This window comes from Aotus nancymaae, unplaced genomic scaffold, assembly GCF_030222135.1.
Source record: "Aotus nancymaae isolate 86718 unplaced genomic scaffold, 86718_ANA_hifiasm-v0.15.2.pri h1tg000018l, whole genome shotgun sequence".
Taxonomy (NCBI): Eukaryota; Metazoa; Chordata; class Mammalia; order Primates; family Aotidae; genus Aotus; species Aotus nancymaae.
The window spans coordinates 5,092,708-5,112,855 of record NW_026988430.1 but is presented as its reverse complement, the minus strand read 5'-3'; the positions used below and the strand labels follow the sequence as shown (position 1 = coordinate 5,112,855).

General features: G+C 54.1%; 1 protein-coding gene and 1 long non-coding RNA gene across 3 annotated transcripts in view; both read left to right on the top strand.

Annotated features, from left to right (window-relative positions):
* Window positions 1-14,892, top strand: part of DOC2B (double C2 domain beta) — a 31,098-nt gene extending 16,206 nt beyond the window's left edge. For both annotated transcript variants that reach the window (XM_021667271.2, XM_064378147.1), the window contains 5 exons: window positions 454-580; window positions 5,509-5,666; window positions 13,192-13,273; window positions 14,127-14,223; window positions 14,726-14,892. In XM_021667271.2, the coding sequence (XP_021522946.2) occupies window positions 454-580; window positions 5,509-5,666; window positions 13,192-13,273; window positions 14,127-14,223; window positions 14,726-14,862 (601 nt within the window). In that variant the 3' untranslated portion in view covers window positions 14,863-14,892. The remainder of the gene's footprint in view (window positions 1-453; window positions 581-5,508; window positions 5,667-13,191; window positions 13,274-14,126; window positions 14,224-14,725) is intronic.
* An 80-nt stretch (window positions 14,893-14,972) lies between these two features.
* LOC135275719 (uncharacterized) lies at window positions 14,973-19,238 on the top strand. Its single transcript, XR_010343283.1, has 2 exons — window positions 14,973-16,954; window positions 17,044-19,238. It is a non-coding gene; the product is annotated as an uncharacterized LOC135275719 (long non-coding RNA).
* The last annotated feature ends 910 nt before the right edge of the window (window positions 19,239-20,148 follow it).

The window sequence follows — 20,148 nt, the reverse complement described above, 5'->3', positions numbered from 1 at the left end:
CTAGAGAAGGCAGGACTGAGGGTCAGATGGTCCCCTGTGGGTTCAACCTCATGCCAGCAACTCCAGCCTGGGTTCAAAGACAGGCAGACGGGTCTGTCCATGCCAATGGAGCCTGGTGGATGGAAAAGGGTCACCCTGGCCTGTCCCCTGAAGGTGCTTCCTGGGGCCTCTCAGGGTGCTGGAGGTGGTTCCCTCTGGAGAACTGGCTGTCCCAGCCTCCTGGCTACCCCTACTTTGTCCTGTCCCCTCCTCAAACCGGAGGACACTTGTCCAGGAGGACAGTGCCTGACATCATGCCACACTCTGGCCCTGTCACCCAGCCATCTTGTGCCTCTCCCTCCCCAGACCAGGGCAGGGCTCAGGGCAGGAAAAGCCATGGCTGGCCTTCCCCTCGCACACCCCCACCACGCCCAGTACATCATGGCTGTGCCTCATGCTCCCCACCCACCCCAGGATCTCCGTGTGCGACGAGGACAAATTCCGGCACAATGAGTTCATCGGGGAGACACGAGTGCCTCTGAAGAAGCTGAAACCCAACCACACCAAGACGTTCAGCATCTGCCTGGAGAAGCAGCTGCCGGTGAGAGCATTGGTTGAGCACCTGCTGTGTACCTGGCTCAGTGGCAGGTGCAGAACTTCCTGCCTGTGATGGGCTAATGAAGGGCAGAGTGGAGGGGAGGGGAGATCGAGGAGGTGAGCCTGAAGAGGCGAGGGACTGGAGGCGAGGAAGGACCATGGTTTTCACAGGAGGTGCGAGGCAGAGGGAACGCAGGGGAAGACATTTTACCAGGCTTGCTGGCCCTGGGCTCAGGAAGTCTGGAAGGAGAGGGAGGAGAGGGCGGGAGGCCCGGGGAGACAGGGAGAGATGGGTGTGGCCCTGATCTGGCCTCTGCAGCGGGAGGGGGGCTTTATTCTGGACCGGATGTGCAGGTAGCAGATAGGACTTCTTTGGGTGAGGGGAGGGGAGGTCCGAGGTTTGGGGCTTGAGCCCCTGAAGCCTGAGAGGCTGTTCACTGTGCCCAGAGGACTGGGGCGGGGACCACAGGCAGGTGGGACGCTCAAGGAGCATGCCTGGAACATAGACTTGAGTGCCTATGAGATACGCAGAGGAGACAGAAGAGTATCCTTTCCGGGAAGTGGCACTCGTCTGAACATTATGTAAGAAGAGATTTTGCCCCCGGCCTGCTCCAGCAGCTACGCCCTCCTGAGTCTTGGTGTATGTAGGGCTGGCAAAGCCCTTATGAACCAGGTGAAGGCCCTCTCACCAGGGTTCCCCAGTGCCACCAGGGTCAAGAGAAATGCTGGTCCTCAGCCCTCTAGTGTTCAGGACACAGGCAGAGGCATGATCCCCTTCCTGGCACGTGGTCCCCTTAGAGGTCTGGGCAAGGGGCAAGTTCAGGAGGACAAAGCCCAGCAGCTGTCCCCAGTGTGCCCAGCCCTACTGGGGCCCGGAGATGTGGACTCACATCCAACTTAACCCAAGTCAAGCCCTGGGGGCGAGTCAGCCTGCGACTGGGGCTTCCTCCCGGAGTCCCAGTTCTGTGTTTCTGCATCACTTACTCCGGTTTTATTTCCTTATCGTGTTCCCTCCCACCCAGACATGTGTGTGAGGGATATAACTTTTTCTGTGTTATTATTAGTCACTAGCCACAGGTAACCCGGTTTTCCCACGTGATCTATGTCACTTAAGAAAGGCAGCATTAGCCCTACTGTAGTTTTGATTACTGGCATAAACAACCGTGTGTGTGTGTATGTGCCCGTATGTGAATTGTATGTGAGAATGTGTCTACGTGTGTGTTGTGTGTTGGTGAAAGCATGTGTGTGCCTGTGCATGGCCACGATCAGGGCATTGCTGGATGTGCTACCAGCTCATTGGTGCAGTTCAGGGACACACAGTGACCACGGGAGTACAGTTTGGGATACCCCCCTGGCAGTAAAGCCACATTCTGGTGATACTTTTATTTATTTATTTTTATGTTTTTTTGAGACAGTGTCTTGCTCTGTCACCCAGGCTGGAATGCAGTGGCACAATCTCGGCTCACTGCAACCTCTACCTTCTGGGTTCAAGTGATTCTCGTGTCTCAGCCTCCTGAGTAGCTGGGATTATAGGCACGCGCCACCACACCCAGCTAATTTTTGTATTTTTAGCAGAGACGCTGTTTCACTGTGTTGGCCAAGCTGGTCTCAAACTCCTAACCTTGAATGATCCATCTGCCTCAACCTCCCAAAGTGCTGGGATTGCAGGTGTGAGCTCCCATGCCTGGCTAATTTTTGTATTGTTAGTAGAGATGGGTTTGCCATGTTGGCCAGGCAAGTCTTGAACGCCTGACCTCCAGTGATCCTCCTGCCTTGGCCTCCCAGACTGCTGGGATTATAGGGATGAGCCCCTGTGCCAGGCCTCTGGTGTACATTTTAGATTTTACGGTCTAAACATTATCTAAGTCAATACTGAGCAGTACCCAATGGTCGTCTTATGAAACAACCCAAAATACCATATCCTACCCCTGAAAAAACAGCTGAAAATATCCCTGCTATTTTTGTTTTGTTTTGTTTTGTTTGAGATGGAGTCTTGCTCTGTCGCCCAGGCTGGAGTGCAGTGGCATGATCTCAGCTCACGGTAACCTCTGCCTCCTGAGTTCCAGCGATTCTCCTGCCTCAGCCTCCCAAGTAGCTGGGATTACAGGCGGCTGCCACCACGACTGGCTGATTTTTGTGTTTTTAGTAGAGATGGGGTTTTACCATGTTGACCAGGGTGGTCTTGATCTCCTGACCTCAGGTGATCCACCTGCCTTGGCCTTCCAGAGTGCTGGGGTTACAGACGTGCACCACTGTGCCTGGCCCCTGCTAGTTTATGTTGTTTAATTTTCACATCACACACACTGACACAAGCAGCGCGGTGCATCGAGGCCCTCACACAGCTCAACCTGAGGGGCAAACAGTGAGATCTCGCAGGCCTGGCCTGACCCACCGGGAACGGCTGCCCGAGCACTGTGTTGAGAAGGATTCTGAAGTGGCATTGGAGCTCAGAGCAAATGCTGGGATCGATTAGCCATGTCTACTGTGGGTGTGAGAGGTGGGGAAGGTGGCCCTTGGGGGCATGTGTGTCCTCCCTGCTAGACATCCCTGCTCACCTCACAGGAGTCTCATCTCCAGAAGGGGTTAGATGTAGCCACAGAGAGACTTACTTTGGTGCCAGGCAGGGCACAGTTGTGAGCAACAAGATGTGGCTGGGGCTGCTTAGGAGCCTGGCAGAGTCCTAAGGGGACCCAGGGGGACACAGGGTTCAAGCTGGTGTTTCTGGGTTGACTCAGGGCCTAGGAGAAGGGGTTTGGAGTGTGTAGCAGCCAGAAGGAAGAGGCCAGGTGGTCTGGGGAGGGCAAGGAGTGGAGAAGCATCAGGCTGGCTGGGGATGGGGAGGCCTGGAGCTGAGATCTGCCCCGAGAGGCAGGCACCAGGCAGCTCCTGGGGCATGGGAGGCACTGAGTGGCCTCCCCACCTGGCTCCCAGCTTTCCCAGGGGAGGAATGTACCAGAGCTCTGTCTTCTGGGCTCTCCCGAATGAGCCACCTCCAGCTCCCTGAGAGGCATCTTCGGGGGACTGGGGCTAGGGTGACCGTTTTCCATCCACCAGGCTCCATTGGCATGGGCAGACCTTTCTGCCTTTCTTCGAACCCCCCCCCAGGCTGGAGTTGGTTGCATGAGGTTGAACCCATAGGGTACCACCTGTCCCTCCATTCCTGCCTTCACTAGGACAAGCCTCCATTGGGCACTTAGTGCCAGGCTATTGCCCAGCCCTGAGGTATTAAAGATGATGCAGGTATTAGCTGGACACGATGGCTCATAACTGTAATCCCAGCACTTTGGGAGGCTGAAGCATGCGGATCACTTGAGGTCAGTTCGAGACCAGCTCGGTAAACATAGCAAAACCCTGTCTCTGCCAAAAAATACAAAACTTAGGCGGGTATGGTGGTGGGCGCCTGTAGTCCCAGCTACTCAGGAGGCTGAGGCAGGAGAATCACTTGAACCCGGGAGGCAGAGGTTGTAGTGAGCCAAGATTGTGCCACTGCACTCCAGCCTGGGCGACAAGAGCAAGTCTCTGTCTCAAAAAGAAGTTACAGGCAGAGTTCCAACTTCGAGGAACTTAGAGGCTGGGACAGACCTATGAGGAAGCAGGGGGCCACCCAGACAGGACAGAAGCCAAGGCAGTGGGATCACCGAGGGGACGGGCAACCCACCCTGAGGGTCAGAAACGCCCCCCAGTCTGGTGCCGCTTGCACTGAGCTTAGGCCCACAGGACCGGGAATTTATCAAGCAGTGAACACAGAGGAGGGCGCTGGAGCCGTGGATACAGCGTGCGCAGAGGCGTGGAGGTGGGACCCGGCTTCAGAGCCTCAGGACTGTAGAGAAAGTCAGGCAGACTGTGAGGTAGGACGAGGCAGAGAACCATCTGTGGAAGCCAAGGGCACCAGGCTCGGCACTGCAGACTGCTGTGAAGGGCCGGTTCGCACATATGTCGGGCCCTGTGCGCCACGTGGTGTGCAGCCACCACGCAGCTCTGTCCTTAGAGCAAAGGCAGCCATAGAGAAGGCGTCAAGGAGCTGGCAAGGCTGTGTTGCAATGCCATGTTATCAAAGGAAGCTGAAGTGTGAATTTCATATCATTTTCATGTGCCACAAAATACTTTTCATTTTTCTTTCTGCTACTCAAAAAAGTAAGAACCAGCTGGTCACGGTGGCTCATGCCTGTAATCCCAGCACTTTGGAAGGCCAAGGCGGGAGGATGTCTTGAGCCCAGGAGTTTGAGATCAGCCTGGGCAACATAGTGAGACCCCCGTCTCTTTTTTTTTTTTGAGACTGAGTTTCGTTCTTGTTACCCAGGCTGGAGTGCAATGGCGCAATCTCGGCTCACCACAACCTCCACCTCCTGGGTTCAGGCAATTCTCCTGCCTCAGCCTCCTGAATAGCTGGGATTACAGGCACACGCCACCGTGCCCAGCTAATTTTTTGTATTTTTAGTAGAGACGAGGTTTCACCATGTTGACCAGGATGGTTTCAATCTCTTGACCTCGTGATCCACCCGCCTCGGCCTCCCAAAGTGCTGGGATTACAGGTGTGAGCCACCGCGCCCGGCTCTATTTTGTTTTTTAAACATTCTTTTTAAAAAGGGTAAGAGCTACTCTCAGCTCATGTTACACACAGAGCCAGGCATCGGACCTGATCTGGCCCCCGGGCTGCAGTTACCCCTGCGCTGGCCCTTGCTGGGCTGTGAAGGCCACCCCAGACCAGGCAGCCAAGAACAGGGAGGGTGAGGGCAGATCCATCCCTGGCAGAAACCTTGGGAGGGAAGAGACGACAGAAAGGCTGTGAGTTCACCACGTGACCACTCACCGGGGGCCGTGACCAGGCCCGGCTGCGGCAGTGGGAGTGGGCGGGCTCAGGAAGGGGAGGCCAAGGATGGCTGAGAGAGGGGTGGGGGCAGGTGAGGACTAAGGGACCTGTCCCTCCGACAGGTGGACAAGACCGAAGACAAGTCCCTGGAGGAGCGGGGCCGCATCCTCATCTCCCTCAAGTACAGCTCGCAGAAGCAGGGCCTGCTGGTGGGCATCGTGCGGTGTGCACACCTGGCCGCCATGGATGCCAATGGCTACTCGGACCCCTACGTGAAAACGTGAGTGTGCCATGCATGTGACCTCCTGCCACCTCCTCACCTCTGGCCTCCGTGGTCTCAAGTGACAGGCACCCAGGGAGCAGCTGAGGTTCAGGGGTGCTGTGTTCCCTGATGGGCTCCTTTGGCAACTCTAGGGGTTAAGCATGGCCAGCTGATTTCACAGGTGGGGAAACTGAGGCCCAGAGAAGCTGAGTGGCTTCCCAGGGTCATGCAGATATTAGTTATCTACTGGTGCCATGTCCAGGCTTCTCTGTGACTGAGGGGCCCAGGAGGGGCCGTGAGCAGGTTGGAGGAGGGCATAGGAGAAGGCGGAGCCAGTGCCAGGGGTAGCCAGGAGGCTGGGAGAGGCGGCAGAGAAAGTCTTCCAGGCCTTGGCAACTGCCCACCTGTGCCCAGCCCTATCCTGAGGCCACAGATGCAGATAAGAGTCTATCCAGCTCTACCAGTGGGGGCCGATGGTGGTCCTGGGGAGAGACACCAAAGGGCCATGCCAGGTGACCTGGGCCCCAGAGCTGTGGACCTGTGAGCCTGGCCAGGTTAGGCTGTGTAGCTCTGAGAGCCAGGCAGGAGCCCTGGCCCTTCGGAGAGGTTGCCACCGTGGCCGCCTTCAGTGCTTGGGGCTCTGCAGAAACCAGGTAGGTATGAGTCTGAGCTCGCAGGGAGACTCTGGAAAGTGGGGACTTAGGGAGGAATTTAGTTCGGCAGAAAGGAGGGGCAGGTGCTTCAGGGAGGGGGAATGACAGAGGAATGGCTCTAACCTAGGGGACGCCAGGGACCCAGGTGACTAAGGCCTCGGGGGCATCTTGGCACCATGAAGAGGCCAGTACTCCTTGTGGCACAGCTCTGGGGGCACCATCCCCACTGGCCGTGATCATATTCCTGCCACTTTTAAAATTCTACAGGGCAGGTGCAGTGACTCACACTTATATTCCCAACACTTTGGGAGGCCAAGGCAGGAGGATTGCTTGAGGCTGGGAGTTTGAGACCGTTCTGGGCAATATAGTGAGACCCCCATCTCTACAAAAAATTTAAAAATTAGCCAGGCATAGTGATGCATGCTTGTAGTCCTAGCTACTTGGGAGGATTGCTTGAGTCCAGGAGTTTGAGACTAGCCTGGGCAACATACTGAGACCTTGTCTCTACAGTTAAAAATAATAATTCATTAGACCGTGTGCAGTGGCTCATGCCTGTATTCCGAGCACTTTGGGAGGCCGAGGTGGGTGGATCACCTGGGGTCAGGAGTTTGAGACCATCCTGGCCAGTATGGGGAAACCCCATCTCTACTAAAAATCTAAAAATTAGCCAGGTGTGGTGGCGAATGCCTTTAATCCCAGCTACTTGGGAGGCTGAGGCAGGAAAATCACTTCAACCTGGGTGGTGGAGATTGCAGTGAGCCGAGATCACACCACTGCACTCCAGTCAGGGTGACAGAGTGAGACACTGTCTCAAAATAATAGTAATAATATATAAAAATAATATGACAGTTATGGGGTGGCCACTTTGGGAAGCAGTCGACAGTTCCTCAGAAAGTTAAACACAGAGTCACCATTTGAGCTGGCAATTCCACTCCTAGTTGTATACCCAAGAGATAAGAAGAACATGTCCATCCTAAAACTCGTACAAGAATGTTCATAGCAGCATTATTCACCACAGCCAGAAGTGGAAACAGCCCGAGCGTCCATCCACTGATGAATGGATGCACAAACGTGGTCTGTTCTTGTGGTGGGATGTCAGCCTTAAGAAAGAGTGGAGCACTGGTTACACTGTGGTGAACCCGGAGAGCAAGGTGCTGAGTGACAGAAGCCAGGCACGGAAGGCCACGTATTGCAGGATTCCATTTCTGCGATGTGTCCGGAATAGGCCAACCCACAGAGGCAGAGAGTGGATTTGTGTTTGCAGGAGCCGGGGAAAGCTTGAGGTGATGTCGGCAGTAGCTGCTGAAGGGTCCTAGGTTCCCTTCTGGGGTGACAAAAATGTTCTAAAATTGATTGTGATGATGGCTGCGTAATTCCATGAATATACCAAAACCCACTGAGTTATATACATCTGAAAGGGTGCATTGTACAGTGTGTGTATTATGTCTCCCAAAATCTGTATTTTAAAAAATCCAATCACAATAGGCTCCAGGAGCAGAGCCCAGGACCTGCTGCATCTTTGGGGGAAGTTAGGCTCCCAAAAACAGCGCAGGGGCTGCTGGTTGTCTTTGCGGAAAACACTAAAGTGGGCCCCAGCCTCGACAATGAGCAGTCTGTCAGTGCACTGGAGACCCGGGTGTTGGGGGAAGCTCTGTGAATGCTCAGAAGACACGCGGGAGACTCTTGTAATAACCACTGGGGAGGAAGCTGGCAGTGTCCAGTCGATGTGGAGAATGTGGGTGCCCCGTGACCACATCGCTTTCCTTCCAGGGTTATTTCCTAGAAACCTGGGCAGGGGTGGGTAGCTGTTTATCACAGCATTGCTCTCGGTAGCTATAAACTGGAAATAGTCAAACATTCGTCACCAGAGGAATAGATTAATCCGATGTGGCCTATGTGTAGAATGTAGTACTATGCAGTTAAAATGAATAAATTAGAATATGAATTGTTATAACATGGACAGCTGTTCAAAACGCCAGACGACACGCACGGTAGGAAACTGGTTTGCGTATATATTTTTTCTTCCGACTTGTCATTGACTTGAAGCTCATGTGTATACATCCTTGCAGAAGGATGCAATCTGAAGCCAAAATGGTGTGATTTTTTTTTTTTTTTTTTTTGAGATCAGAGTCTCACTCTGTTGTCCGGGCTGGAGTGCAGGGCACAATCTCAGCTCATTTCAACATCTGCCTCCCAGGTTCAAGCAGTTCTTGTGCCTCAGCCTCCCAAGTAGCTGGGATTACAGGCATGCACCACCATGCCTGACTGATTTTTGTATTTTTAGTAGAGGTGGGGTTTCACCATGTTAGCCAGGCTGGTCTTCAACTCCTGACCTCAAGCGATCCACCCCCGTCAGGTCCCAAAGTGCTGGGATTATAGGCATGAGCCACGATGCCCAACCTATGGTGTGAAATGTTTAAACCAGGTTATATGCCCACCTGCCAGATGGACAAGAATTCCAGGGCTGCCTGCTGGGTTGCCCAGACAGCAAGGTCTTACCTGCTGTGACAGACGGTCCAACTGACTTCCATGGGCAAGCAGGGGGCCTCCTGGGCAGGGCCTGTCCACTGCACCATAGGCTCCTCCCTGCCACAGGTGACTGGTCTAGGTGCTGTTGGAAGCCTTCAGCTGGGTCCCACCTGCCAGGCACGGGCCAGGTCATGTTGCCTTTCAGACCAGCAGAGCTGTGGGCCACTCCCTGTATCTGATCTACACCTCACCTGAGACCTCCATGTCTGTTTCATACTCCCCGGGTGAGACATGGGACTGCCGTTCAGGTCTCCTCAGGGGTGCCCATCTCTGAAAGGCACCTTCATGGACCAGGGGCCTCGTCCTCACTAATAGCAGGGGAAATAAGGGCACAGGCTAGATGGTAAGAGGGGTACCCCTCAGCTGCATCCTTGACCTGGAAGAGAGAGAGTGACCTGTACCCCGGAAGACGGGGAGGGATGTGCCCAGTGGCTGATGCTGAGGGGCAAAGCTAGATGGGTCAGTGCCTTTTGTCTGCACCATTATTTTTATTTCTGTATTTCTTCCTTCAATTTTTTGAGACAGCGACTTACTCTGTCACCTTGGCTGGAATGCAGTGGTGCGATCATATCTCACAGCAGCCTCAAACTCCTGGGCTCAAGCAGTCCTTTCACCTCAGCCTCCCGAGTAGCTGGGACTACAGGTGTGCACCACCATACCTGGCTAGTTGTTTTTGTATTTTTTGTACAGACTGTGTTTCGCCATATTGGCCAGGCTGGTGTCAAAGTCCTGGACTCAAGTCATCCTCCTAGATCCGCCTTCCAAAGTGCTGGGGTTACAGGTGTGAGCCACCGTGCCCAGCCATGCACCATTATTTTTATAAACCTCATTTCTGGTGACACTTGACTCAGTGTCCTCAGGCTGGAAGTGGAGCCCAGGCCCAGCTCTGGAAGGTTTGATGGAAAACCCCAGGAGTAACAGTGGCTGTGACAGTTGCCGACATATCGAGTAATAACTCTGGGCTGTGCGACGGCTGCGTGTGACTCTCCCAGCAGCCTATGCAGTCGTTTCTGTTATCTGCATTTCATACCAGCGAAAATGGCGGAAACGGGCAGCAACTTGCCGTGCCACCCTGGGCAACTCCCTTCCTTCTCCGGCTCTCTTATCTAGAACCAGAAGGGTTTCTTCTCAAAGCCACAGGCGAACAGGAGTCGCTGTGCAGGGGGCTCGAGGTGCGTGACTTGAGGGGTTCATGAGCCCCAGGGGCCAGGTCCACTGTCCTGACAGCAAGGGAGGGAGAGATGCCACAGGGCAGGCCTCTGGGGCTTCACAGGGTCCACTGGTGCCAGAGCAGGTGTGCTCAGGGAGGGTGCTGACGGATCTTCCCAGAGTGTCAGGTCAGGATGGAAGGGCACTCCCAGCAGAGAAAACATCCTAACAGAGGAACCGTCCATGGCTGTCCGTGGCTGAAGGCGCCCAGGCTGGTGCGCATCGTGGAAGTCTGGTGGCCGAGTGAGGGGTCACTAGATGAACACAGGTTGTGTAGGCTGAGGGCAGAGAAATCCCCAAACCACCCTCCTTCCAGGGACTCGTGAAGGCAGGGCGTGCAGGACTCTTCTGACACTGCTCTTCACCCCGTCACAAAACGGGCCGAGGACGGTTGACAGCAGAAGCAATACCAGTATGCAGCAAAGTGGCCACGGAGCATAGGAACTGAAGAGAGCTGCCGTCTCCGGGTGGCGGGCTTGCTGGAATGCCCCCGCACTTTTTATTTTGGTCAGGTTTTTTGAGGTGCGGGTTGAGCGTCCCAAATCCAAAAATCCAAAACCCAAAACATTCTAAGTGCTCACATGATGCTCAAAGGAAATGCTCATTGAAGCACTTGGGATTTCAGATTGTTAAATTTTTGAATTTTTGAAATTTTGAATTAGGGATGCTGAACTGGTAAATACACGGCAAATGTTACAAAATCTGAAAAAATCCAAAATTCAAAACATCTGGTCCAAGCATTTCGGATAATGGATCCTCAGCCTGTATCATTCACATCCCGTGAGTTTCCCCTTTTTTTTTAGACAGGGTCTTGCTCTGTCATCCAGGCTGGAGTAGCGTGGTGCAAAGATGGATCACTGCAGCCTTGAACTCCTGGGCTCAAGTGATCTTCCCCGCTCAGCCTTGTGAGTAGCTGGGACTACAGGCATGCGCCACCATGCCCAGCTAAGTGTTCATTCTTTTGTAGAGATGGGGTCTCACTGTATTGCCCAGGCTGGTACAATCTTATTACCACCACCACAATCAAGATACAGAACATGACCCCAGAAAGCTCCCCAGCCCCAGGCAAACACTGACCCGTTTTCTGTGTCAAGAGTGTTGCCTTTTCCAGACTTCCCCATGAAGGCAGTCGGATAGCGTTTGCCCTGTGAGTCCGGCTTCTTTCACTCAGCGGAATGTGTTGAGAGGCATCTGTCAGTTGCAGGTGCCAGGAGTTCAGTCCTATGCTGAATAGGCTTCCATCGCAAGAGTAAACCACAGGTGGTTGTTGGTTAGTTACCCAGCCGAAGGGCGTGTGTTTCTAGAACGCGGCAATGAACAGGTTTCTGTGTGGACATATGTCTTCATTTCTCTCGTAATCCCGAGTTTTGTCCATATGCATTTTCTAGTGTTGTTTCTATATAAACAAGTATTATTTATGCCATAAAAATCAAAAATTTTAAAAATGCAAAGTAAAGCAACTGTGAGATACCATTTTCTGCTCTCAAACCAGCAAGGATTTCTAAGTGATAGCATCCAGCTTTGTTGAGGGCGCTGTGCGTCAGCCATGCAGCCTTTCTGGAGAGCAGTTGGGCAAAACAAGATAAGCTGGACGCAGGTGTGCCTTTGGGCAGGAACCTTCACTTCTAGGGATTCAGGTATTCATTGGACAGATGTTTGTTGAGCTCCCCGGTGCCAGGCCCAGGGAGTTGGTAGCGGGTGAGACTCCAGAGACCTCAGAGCACACCTAGTAGGGGCAGGTCAATTGTCATGCAATTATCCATGCAGGGACAGGGTGAGAAGTTTTGCAAAGAAGTTGGGGACCTCTTGTCCCCTTCTCCAGCCTGCACATGACTTCACTGTCATAGAGAAAGGAGCATCACCCCTGTGCTTGCCGGCTGTGTGACCTTGGGCAAGTCACTCCACCTTTCTGAGCCTCAGAGGAAGACAGCTGTTTTGCATCAAAGTCTAAGGCCTTAATGCTTATGGAGACAAGACCATCCAGCTGGCCTCCCTGTTACTCTACAAAAGGTCTTCTCCTTCCTCAAAAGTTCAACGAGGTAGTGTTGATGGTTGAACAACTCTGGGAGTATACTAAAGGCAACTGCATTTTATACTTCAGAAGGATGGATTTTTTTTATGGTATGTGAAATATAACTCAATAAATCTGCTATTTTATAATAGAAGCTTGAGGCCTGGCACAGTGGCTCACGCCTGTAATTCCAGCACTTTGGGAGGCCAGAGTGGGTGGATCACCTGAGGTCAGGAGTTCAAGACCAGCCTGACCAACGCAGTGAAACCCCATCTCTACTAAAAATGCAAAAATTAGCTGGGCATGGTGGCAGGCACCTGTGTAATCCCAGCTACTTGGGAGGCTGAGGCAGGAGAATCGTTTGAACTCAGGAGATGGAGGTTGCAGTGAGCTCAGACCATGCCACTGCACTCTAGCCTGGGTGACAAGAGTGAAACTCCATCTCAAAAAAAAAAAAAAAAAAAAAAAAAAAGGCCAGGTGCAGTGGTTCATGCCTGTAATTCCAGCACTTGGACTGAGGTGGGCAGATCACAAGGTCAAGAGATTGAGACCATCCTGGCCAACATAGTGAAACCCCATCTCTACTCAAAAGTACAAAAATTAGCTGGGTGTGGTGGCGGGCGATTGTAGTCCCAACTACTTGGGAGGCTGAGGTAGGAGAATTGCTAAACCTTTAACCTGGGAGGCAGAGGTTGCAGCGAGCCGACATTGTGCCATCGTGCTCCAGGCCTGGCTACAGAGTGACACACAAAAAAAAAAAAAGAAAAAAGAAAAAGAAAACCTTGAACGAGAGACCAACTCTGCCAAAAACTTATTCTGGTGGGAAGCATGAGCCTTGTGAAAATTAGACTTCCAGAAATGAGGAAAAACCCCTTTCCTAGGTGGATGGAGGGGCCCGCCATGGTTAACTTCAGGAAGGTGTGTGTGAACAGAAGTGAGGCGGATGAAGGGACCGCTTGGTTCCCGAAAACAATGTCTCACCTTTGCCACAAAATAGTGTTGGGAAAATCCAATTATTAGAACAAAAGAAGGGCCCAGGAATCTCTCTCCAGGGACAGAAAGCTCTTCTAATCCCCGTGGGCTTGATCGATACCCCATGGCTCATCCCCATCCTCTGCCTGTCTTGTGGATGTAATTCCAGATACCTGAGGCCAGATGTGGACAAGAAATCCAAACATAAGACAGCAGTAAAGAAAAAAACCCTGAACCCAGAGTTCAACGAGGTACGAGGGCTGGCAAGGGCTGGCAGAGCTTCATGAAGGCCACTGCTCTGCCCCAGGTGGTGGGGGCGTGGCTGGCGGGGCTGGGTTTCCAAAAGGTTATGGTGGGATGAGGAGGATGGTCAGAGGTGGTGGGGCGGGGCCGCATCAGGCCACAGACACGGGGGAGCTGGGGGACCCCTGGGAAGCTCTTGGCAGGACTTGCTGGATGTAGGGCTGGGGAGAGGGAAGTGTTGAGGGGAGTCCTGGGTTCCTCATGAAGGCAACAGGGCAAAGAGGAGGTGAGGAAGATGGGGGAAGCTCTGTGTGGGGCAAGGGGAGTCGGGATGCCCTGGGGACCCCAGAACGGTCTTCATCCCAGGAGGGTCAGTATGGCTGGAAACGCGGATTCCCCCCAAGGAACAAGAAGGAAAGAAGAGCAGAGGGGCCTCGGGTACAGCCCACACCACAGCAGTGATCCAGGGGCAGCAGGGGGCCAAGGAGATGCTTCCAGAGAGCAGGGGGATCCCGGATGGAAGAGAGGGTCCCACAGTGAAGGGAGAGGTCAGCAAAGCCAGGCCCCAGGGAGGCCCAGGATGACGGGGACTGGGGCGTGCAGTGCCTCTGCAGTCAGGAGGCTCCCGGGATATGGGCAGAGCAGGCTCAGGGGCAAGGAGCAAGTGAGTGAGGGGATGGGGCCCTGGAGACCCCAGCAGAGCTCGGGGGAAGTGGGCAAGACACATGGGCATCCACCCATCATCCACCCTGAGTGCTGACCACCCCCGCCCTCCTCGTTCCCCCACCCCTCACACCCTCCTGGCCACCGGCCAAGGCCCAGACCTCATGGCATCAGCGCTAACTCCATTCTGGCCAGCAGGAGTTCTGCTATGAGATTAAGCATGGGGACCTGGCCAAGAAGTCCCTGGAGGTCACCGTGTGGGATTACGACATTGGGAGATCCAACGATTTCATTGGTAAGGGGGCACAGGGGGAACGCCGTCTCGCTGCCTGTCCTGGCTCAGGCCACAGCCCCTCCTTCCTGGCCCCTGGGGAAAGCTGGAGCCACAGCCCACCTGCCCTCAGACCTTCTCCGGCCAGACCCCTATGCCCCAGGAAGAGACAGGCCAAGAGAGGGAGGGAGTTGTGGGAGGGTCACACAGCAGTCTGTGCCGGAGCAGGGACAAGAGACGGTGATGGGCATCACCTCGGGCTGGACTCTGAGCCCTAGGGATTCAGCCCCCATTCCTTGGCCCTGACCCTGCCTCTGCACCCTGCCCCTAGCCCTGCCCTGGTGGAAGAGGGGCAGGATGATGGCGCTAGAGCATGGCATGGAGGTCAGCTCCTGTCCAAGCTCAGAACCCAGCGGGCAGTGGGAGAAGCCGGCCTTGGAGCACAGAACCTGGGAGGGAGCATGGGCCCCAGGCCTAGGAGTCAGGGGGTCCCCGTGCCCCAGCTGCCCCTCCCATCCTCCTGCAGGCGGCGTGGTTCTGGGCATTAATGCCAAGGGGGAGCGCCTGAAGCACTGGTTCGACTGCCTGAAGAACAAGGACAAGCGCATTGAGCGCTGGCACACGCTCACCAGCGAGCTCCCCGGGGCCGTGCTCAGCGACTGATGCCTGCCCGCCACCGCCACCCCCGCCACCTGCGCCCAGCACGGCCGGCCCCAGGCTTCCCCAGCAGCCACCACAGCCTGTGGCTCCCACGTCGGGGGAGGACCCCTGATTGGATGCAGGGCTGCCGCAGTCCCCGTGTGGAGGACCTGGAGGGCTCAGCCACTCTGGGATGGGGAGGGCAGGGAGCTGGGGTGGGGAAGAGGCTAGTGGTGGAAGGAGACCTCAGCATGTGTCCAGGCAAAGGGGACAGGGCCACTTGGGGCAAGGGCCCTTCTAGAGGCCAGCCCAGGCTGAGAGGACAGGAGTGTGGGTCACGCTGGGGGGCAATGGGAACGGAGGAGGGAGGTGGTGAGGAGGCAGGCAGGTAGAGGATGAGGCCTTGAGGACCGGCTGCTCCCAGATGTAGCCCAAGAAAGACTGACCGCATCCCTCATCTCTGTCACCTGCTGGGCAGGTGGGAGAAGCAGGCCTGCCAGCCGGAAGTCTGCCAGAGTTCCCCGAGGCTCCTGACGGTGGGCAGACTGGTACCTGCTTCACTCAGTGATTCCACAAGCACTGGGGGTAAATGAGACATAGGGCCTGCCCTCAGGGAGTTCCCATCTAGTCAGGGAACTCGGAACAAACCATTCCAACTGTGGCAAGAAATACCAAGACCGGCCTGGCCAGTCTGCAAGTACCTTGGGCTCTGTTTACTGCTGGGAGGTCAGGGAAAGCAGCCCCAGCAGTGGGTGTGGTCACAAAGGCCTGGAGGAGAGAGAAAGCCGACGGGGTCAGGGAGCTGCGGACCCAGGGCCTCACCGGGCCAGGGTTTGTTAGGAAGGCGTGAGGCTCGAGGCAGGAGGTCGGGGGAAGTGACGGAAGCACCATGGAGAATGTCTGGTGCAGGGTCAACGTCAGACCTCAGATGCCAAGTCTCCCACTTTGATCTCTTTCTTCTGAGGGACCTCAGGGACAGTCCACCGCTCCTCCTTCCCTACATAAGCATCAAGTCAACTGCAGTGGAGAAGAGGGTCCCTTGTGCTTGGAAAAAGCAAGAATTTCTCCACGTCCTCACTCTGCCCTTTACCCTCCTCTCTGCTTCCTGGCTCACGCTGAGTACTGGGGGCTCCAGGTGGTTGCTCATGGCATCTCGGCCCTACCACTGCCACAGATGTCCCTTTGGGAGTAGCCGGTGGCAGTCCAGGGCCTTGTTTCTGAGGAGGCCTGTGGGGCCGGGTCTACCTTGCAGGAGCTGAGCAAGAGTCACCCTGCCTGGTGGGCCTGTCTGCTCCCCTGAGTTAGGCTCTCTAAGAAGGGCTTGAGAGGATCTGAATCTTGGGGCTCAGACCTGAAGCCAGCAAACTGCCCGCCTACCAAGGGGCCCTGAGGAATGCTGGGTGAGCAGATGCAGAGCCAAGGAGTTGCACAGCTGGAGTCCCAGTGTGTGATGGAGACAGAGGCCCAGAGAGGGCAGGTGACCTGCCCAGGGCCCTCCAGCCCCCACACAGCTGCAACCAGGATTCAGGGCCCCCAGCCTGGAGTGCTGGACACCACTCTTGAGGGGAACTGGCATGCTGAGGTCACCCGAGAGATCCTGCTGGCTGCTAGCCTGGGGCTCACCTGCCTGCTGCCCACCCTTCAGCACTGGTAGTGGGACCCACAGGCACGAGGATGGGACCTTCCGCTGCAGACACAAAGCACACCACCGCCCGAGGTCCAGGGTCATGATTTGAATTACACCAAGTGCCCATCAGCCCTGTCCCAGGTTGCAGGGGAAACAGGACCCCAGGCCCCACACAGTCCCTGGCCACCTGCTGCTCATGGAGCCTTATTTCCCCATCTTTAGGAAGGCTTTTGTATGTGAGGTTTCTGCCTGCGTGTGGTAGAAATCTTCACAGCCCTGCAAGGTGAGTTTGACTCTTCCCCATCTTGCAGGTGAAAACAGGTTCCCAGAGTCTGAGCAGTTTGTCAAGGCCAAACGGCCAGGAAGGGGTGAGCCAGGACTCAAGCCCAGGTCCTCTGACTGCCACTTTCTCTCTCTGGGGATTGGTACCCCCAGTCCCTTCCCTCCTGGTCTGTCGGAGACTCAGCAGAGACCCCAGATGGAGACTCGGTAAGCTTTGGTGCACGATAGGGACCTGGGGTCTTGTCACTGTCCTGCCACCTTGTCTGCTGGCTTTGAAACCATCCATGCTACTTCAGGCTTCCCCAGAGGTGCCTGATCCGGTCCCAGAATTCAGCCACCCTACCGCAGCCTCTGCAGGTCAAGGCAAAGGCTCCTCTTTTATCCATGCAGCCAGAATGGAGACCCTTTGGTGGCCTAAGGTAAGAGGCAGTCCGTATCTAAAAGGCCTGGTGTCTAGCTAAGCTCTGGGTATCTTAGCTTTGCTTTTTTGGGGGGATCTCATTCAAAGCTCTATCTTCTTAGCTTTGCTTTTTTTGGGGGGTCTCATTCAGAGAGGAGACTTAGCCTGTCTGAAGACACGGAAGTGATGAATGGCAAAGGTAGAAGAGGCTGTAAGCCTCACCTGGCATGGCTGTCTTAATTCGGCACGTGGGCAGAAGGGACCTGTAGAGGTACAGCTGGGACAAGAACCCGGAGCTCCAGGCCCTCTCCTGCCCAGGCTGTGCAAATGGGGCTGGACCCGAACGGTGGGGACAGTCAGGCTGGGAGGTGGGGCTCATCGGCCACCCAGCCCAGGGGCAGCGCGGCCACTCCGGCAGGACCCCCCCCCCCGCCCCAACGCCAGCAGGAAGTTTGGAAATCGTCCTTCCCTAGGATCCCTGCTTCGTTGTGGATCCCATGCAGATTCTCTCTCAAAGCGCGTTGAGAAGCTGCGGAAACGGCTCTGCCTTTGACTCCGAACGGGCATCTTTCCTCGGGTACATCAGCCTCACAGAGATAGGAAATCTGGGTGATGCCAAAACAAAAGTCATTCCAAAATCAGGTGTCAGTAACCAGGCGCGGCATTCAACCCCGCCCCGCCCGCCGCCAGCACTAGGCAATTCCGACGGGCCTGTCTTCCAGCCGCGAAGCGGTCACCTGACCTCTAGCGGCTAGCGAGGGAACTGCGCCCGTCAGCACTAGCCAGTCCCCAACGGGCCCACTTCTAGCCCCGAAGCGGTCACCTCCTGACCTCTAGTGGCGAGCGAGGGAACTGCGCCCCGCCCGCCGAGCCCGGGCCGTGCATGCCCTGCCCAGGGTTCCTTTGCCAACCGAGCGAACCTCCCAATGCATGGACTCTGGCTGTCCTCGACGCAGACCCTCGTGCGCTGCTTAACACTTTTGCTACCATGTGACGGCTGCAGACACTGTCCTCAAACTGCAGCCCCACGAGTTTTGTACTTTGGTCTGACCCACCCAAAGGTGTCCTTTTAAAGTCTTATTTGTTAATATTTATAACGACATATAATCCAAAGTAAACGGAAACGTCACATTGCAATTTCATTGTCTTGGTGAGACTCTTGTTTTAATAGATTTGGAGGTGGTGGGAGCAGTGGCTCATGTCTGTAAGTCCTAGTACTTTTGGAAGTCGAGGCAGGAAGTGTGCTTAAGGCCAGGAGTTCGAGACCAGCCTGGTCAACATGGAGAAAACCCATCTTTACACACACATACTTAGACTGGTGTGGTCTGTACACACATACTCTCTGACAATTAGCCTGGCATGGTGGAACACACCTGTAGCCCCAGCTATTTTGGAGGCAGAGGTAGGAGGATCACTTGAGCCTGGGACGTGGAGGTTACAGTGAGCTGAGATCATGCCACTGTGCTCCAGCCTGGGCAACAGAGGGAGACCCTGTCAAAAAAAAAAAAAAAAAGAACTTGGAGGGGTTGGAGGGGAGAGTGGAAAGACAGAGGAAAAGGCAACTGAAAATACAGTCTTGTTATTCTTCACCAGGAACACATTTGATGTAGGCCCCCAAGTTACAGATGGGGAAACTGAGGCCCAAGAAGGTTAGAATACTTGTGCAGACTCACATGGCTGGTCAATGGCAGAAGCAGAATTCAAATGGAGGCTGCCCAAGACTTTTTTCACCAGGACCCGTTGGCCATGCTATTGTGCACTCATGCAACAAACAGCTGTGGAGTGGTTTGACTCTAATGCTAGTCCCTGTCTGAGGCTCCAAGAGTCTTGAAATTTGGAAGGTAATTTAACACATGTACTACTTAGGTTTTGAGGGAGAAAAATAAACCTTCCTAACTACAGATAAGTGGATGAGGACTAGTATCAATCCCCACACTTTATATTTTCATTTCACCTTGTTAGAAAGTTTTGATCAATTGTTGAATACAGTTTATTGTATATCATTCTTCATGTCAGATAGAAACTTTTCAAGATATACAAGCCTTTGCTTTCTAACATCAACTAAAGAATAAAATGTATTATGTCACTGAATGTACAAACTTCTCAATGTCTTTCTTCTATGTCTCACCTCAGAATCAGGGTCAGGGTGAGAGTCTGGGGTCACGGTTAGGGGTTTGGAGTTTAGGGTTCGGGTTTGGGTTAGGGTTAGGGTTAGGTTAGGGTTAGGGTTAGGGTTTTGTATAATCAATAGTTTGCATGTATGAATATTTCATGAATGTTCATGAGGAGAACATGAATATTCATAGCTTAGGGTCAGGATCAGGGGCAAGGTTGGGCTCCTAACCCTAATTAGGATCAGGTTCACAGTTAGGGTTCCACTCAAAACCCTGACGAGGGTCAGGATTCAGGTTAGGGTGAGGGTCAGGGTACAGGGGAGCCCCAGGGAGAGTCCAGTGTTATTTTGAAAATTTTGTCTCTTTTTTGACTTTTTTGTCTTTTTTTTTCCTAATTTTAGGGTTAGGTTTCTGGATCGTATTGTGTTGGTTTCCTTCTGAATTTTTTTTTTAAGGGGGATGAGATTCCATGGGATACAGGTGAAACCAAGATGGCGGGGTTGTGTAAATATGACATCATCAAAGAGGGCGTCCAAGAAAGATGACGCCACCTGCGACCCAGAAACACTACGTCATACAAGATGGCGGCCGCTAGGAAGAGGATGAGAGTCGGAATAGGACCTCACAAATGTAGGAAGGCTGGGTAGGCAGGCACAGTCCATGTTCGTGTGCCCTCCATGCTCGTGTGCCCTGAGGGCTGTGGTGTGTTTTAATTTGGGGGGTCTCATTTGCATATCTAAATATTCACAGATTTGAATTTCTGGTTCCCAGCAGGTGGAGGAGGCCTGCCCCAGGGATGTTTTGGGGGGGTCATTTGCATGCTCATTTGCCTATCATGTAAATCGGCATATAAGGTTTCCCCCGGTGCAGGGGAGTAGGTCCCTAAG